This window comes from Centroberyx affinis, unplaced genomic scaffold (genome assembly GCF_046629955.1).
Source record: "Centroberyx affinis isolate AG114_WGS23_722 - 3 ecotype Tasmania unplaced genomic scaffold, CSIRO-AGI_Caff_v1 ptg003428l_1, whole genome shotgun sequence".
Classification (NCBI taxonomy): Eukaryota; Metazoa; Chordata; class Actinopteri; order Beryciformes; family Berycidae; genus Centroberyx; species Centroberyx affinis.
The window spans coordinates 453,529-457,371 of record NW_027281401.1 but is presented as its reverse complement, the minus strand read 5'-3'; the positions used below and the strand labels follow the sequence as shown (position 1 = coordinate 457,371).

The following is a 3,843-nucleotide window of genomic DNA, read 5'->3' as shown; positions in this document are numbered from 1 at the left end:
AAATGATTTGCTGTCTTTTTGTCAACTGTAATATTTTATAGCCTATTGTTGCTCTTTTTCTTGTTAAAAGAACTTTGCGCACCCGAGGCTGGACTGAGACAAACCAACTCCTCTCCGGCTGTGCGTCCAATCAGCAGGAGCTCTGCTGAACCTTCCCGTTGTAATTGGATGGAGATGGGAGAGGAGTACGCAGGCTTGGCACAAGGTAAACACATGCTTGTCTTCGCTCCATAGAGGACGATTGGCCAGAGCAGATGAAGTGGGCAAGACACCGGTGAGGACCGGAGAGGTTTTAAAGTTGGTGTCATTTCCATTGCGTCGACTTCAAAACGTTAACATCACACAGAGGGGTTAGAAACAAGCACCGAGAGCAGCTCCGTCCCTTGGCAAGGATCAAAGAGAAGGTGTTCTTAATATCGTCAAGTCTGTGGATTAACCACTCGTGGAGTTCCCGGGACAGAAAAAAACTTTTTTGATGGCTTTTGTTTTTTCGCACAGGAATGCGTAAGGCAGTCTTTTTTGCCACAGATTTCTATGCACACAGCAAGTCTTTATAGTCATATAACTCAAAATATCATCTAAGCTTCTATGGAGTTATTTAGAATTAATTTTTAGGATTTTTATCGTTGCACGATAATTTCGCTTAAACTATAGGTAGTTGCAAATCGCCTAAACCTATTGATGGATTAGAATATATTGGGACTTTAACCAAACAGCAGAAGAGAGACATTCAACTGAAGATATATGGTTTGGGGGATGGCAACAGCCACCTCAAGTCCATATCTAGCCAGCAGTAGGATCTTATCGTCCGGCCCAGTCATTCACTCTGACCGAAGGGGCGGTGGCATGCAGCCTGGCAGTACCGCTGTGACCACGGTGTCTGGTGGATACAGAGGGGACCCTTCAATAAAGATGGTACAGAGTGACTTCATGCAGGGAGCCATGGTGGCGAGCAACGGGGGCCACATGTTAAGCCATGCCCACCAGTGGGTGACATCGCTGCCTCACGCAGCAGCCGCAGCAGCCGCGGCCGCAGTGGCAGCAGCCGAGGCCAGCTCTCCGTGGTCCTCCAGCTCCCAGCCGCAGGACGTGAAGAGAAACGCCGGCAGGGAGGACCTGCACTCCGGCTCCGCTCTGCACCACAGGTCCCCGCATCTCGGACCCCATCAGACACACCCGGGGAGTTGGGGAGGCAGCTCCGCAGCGCACATCAGCATCGCGGAGGGACAGCAGCAGCAGCAGCAGCAGCAGCCTCTCATTTACTCACAGCCCGGTGGGTTTACGGTCAACGGGATGCTCAGCTCGCCGGGCGGGCAGAGCCTCATGCACCCAGGGCTGGTGCGCGGGGAATCCCCGGAGCTGGAACACGGAAACCACCACCATCACCATCACCACCACAACCACCACACGCACCATCACCAGCATCACGGGGTGAGCCACGACCCGCACTCAGACGAGGACACGCCGACGTCGGACGACTTGGAGCATTTTGCCAAACAGTTCAAACAGCGGCGAATCAAGCTTGGTTTCACCCAGGCGGACGTGGGCTTAGCCTTGGGCACGCTGTACGGCAACGTCTTCTCGCAGACCACCATCTGCAGGTTCGAGGCGCTGCAGCTGAGCTTTAAGAACATGTGCAAGCTCAAACCCCTGCTGAACAAATGGCTGGAGGAGGCCGATTCGACGACAGGGAGCCCGACCAGCATCGATAAGATCGCAGCTCAGGGCAGGAAGAGGAAAAAGCGCACCTCCATCGAGGTGAGCGTAAAAGGCGCTTTGGAGAGCCACTTTCTCAAGTGTCCCAAACCCGCCGCGCAGGAGATCAACTCTCTGGCAGACAGTCTGCAGCTGGAGAAGGAGGTGGTCAGGGTCTGGTTCTGCAACCGCAGGCAGAAAGAGAAGCGCATGACGCCGCCTGGACTGCCACACACCCCGGAGGACGCGTATTCACAGGTTGGCAACATGGGTCCCGACACTCCGTCCCCCTCCATGGACTGCAAAAGACTGTACAGCGACACGTGAAAATAACCCAGCCACAATAACGGACAAGACCTCTAAATAACTTGAAGTGTTTCAATCTTGGATAGATATTTTGGACAAAATATTTCATGTTTCCCTGAATGATTTGACTGTTAAAACTATACTATGAACATTAGTTAACTTATCAAACAGCTCGGAAATCCCCTGTGTCCTTTGGTCTTCAAACAACGTGTGTATTTATTTCAAAACAGGCCAAAAGGCCTGGTCTTATGCATCTTCGGGTAGCCTATTTTTCTGCACTATAATCAGCCTAACTATTTGGGACTGCAAGGTAAAGTTAAACCTTTTAGTAAACAGCAGTCCGTTTATTTAAAAAGGTACATTTTGTTCACCAAAGGAAATGATTAATTGGATGCGAAGAAATTCAAAGACAAAATGTTCTTCAGCACCTCCGCAATGTTTAAAAAGTTCCCTTGTAATGCTGCAGAGTTTGCTGTCCCATATAGGCTGGGCTATAGCCTTCGTTTTTATAGTGAACAGACGTTGATTTAATGCGCTTTATTTCGCATTAAGTTGTTTTCTAATAAGCAATAATTTATCTCTCTTCAAATGTGTTTCTCATCTTTGTGTTATGTGTCAGTGGATTTTCTATTTTGATCCCGTTTGAGATGCTCAAATAGCAATTTCAAAATAATTTCAATATGGTGTTTTCTTAATAGGAACGTTCTTTTCAAACTAGCAGACATTCCCTTAAATTTATGTACTAGCAAGTCTACTGTGTATTTTTGCGTGATGATTTGGACTATTTATTTTTTTCCACTGTGTTTATTTTCATGGATAGGCTAATTATTTAATAAATTTGCCATAAGGAAATAATTGTGTTAAGCTATGAGGTGCCTACCCTCCCCCCCAAACACACACACACGCGCACACACACACACACACACACACACACACACACACACGCACACACACACACACACTCCATTGCTGTCAAGCCCACACAAACCTATTGTTTATCTACATGTGACTCTAGCAAGCACTTTTGCAGTGTAACTAAATGTTAAAGATAGTCTGCCTGTTATGGTCAAAGAAACCAATGAGCTCATGTTTGACACCCGTTCAAAAGAACTACTATAAAAGTAATCTTTCATAAAAAAAAAGAAGGGTACTATATTGCATATAGACCTTGAAAGCTAAAAGGTTCTGTTATTATATGTTGGTATCCCATTTTTTTAAAAAAAGGGATCAAACGCAAAATCTCTCTGTTCAAGATTTATGCCGTCCTGCCTGTTGATAGAAGCTTTATTATGCTAATTACACAGCAAATAAGAATACCATAAGAATATCTTATTCGGGTGTCTAATGTGAAGTGTTCATACCTCCTGTTTGTGTTAAACCTATAGCATGCTGACCACATCAGGACTGATTAAATATGTTATATAGGCCTGTTCTGGGCGCTAACTTGCAAATATTTGTGTGATATTGCGGATCAATCCAGCTGCATACATCCTCTGACAGGCCTATGGACTGCAGCTCTGTGGAACGCAGCCAACGGAGGTCGGCTACCCCAGCTGGCAGTTCACCTCCGCAGCGGTTGCCAAGGTGACAGCGAGATGGAGTGACAGGAGGGAGTGGATCTATTGCCACAGATGATGGGTTTGGCAGATAGGCAGGAAGAAGCTCAGGACGCCGGCTGACAAAACCCACAAACTCTTTTTCTTCTCTCTCTCTGATGCGTGCCTACAAACACAGGCGGCCACATGCACACGCAGACGTGCACAGACGCACACACATACACGCCTACGCATACATAAACACGTGAGCCTACATTACGAATCTCATTGATAATAAAGAGAAGGG

At 47.1% G+C, this 3,843-nt stretch overlaps 1 protein-coding gene across 1 annotated transcript; it reads left to right on the top strand.

Moving 5' to 3' along the window:
* The first annotated feature begins 744 nt into the window (after nucleotides 1–744).
* pou3f3a (POU class 3 homeobox 3a) lies at nucleotides 745–2,022 on the top strand. The gene has a single exon (XM_071539284.1). The coding sequence runs from the start codon at nucleotides 745–747 to the stop codon at nucleotides 2,020–2,022; it is 1,278 nt and encodes a 425-aa protein (XP_071395385.1).
* The last annotated feature ends 1,821 nt before the right edge of the window (nucleotides 2,023–3,843 follow it).

Coding starts and splice junctions, on each gene's coding strand:
- pou3f3a (XM_071539284.1), top strand. CDS start 745: ATGGTTTGGGGGATGGCAACAGCCACCTCAAGTCCATATCTAGCCAGC.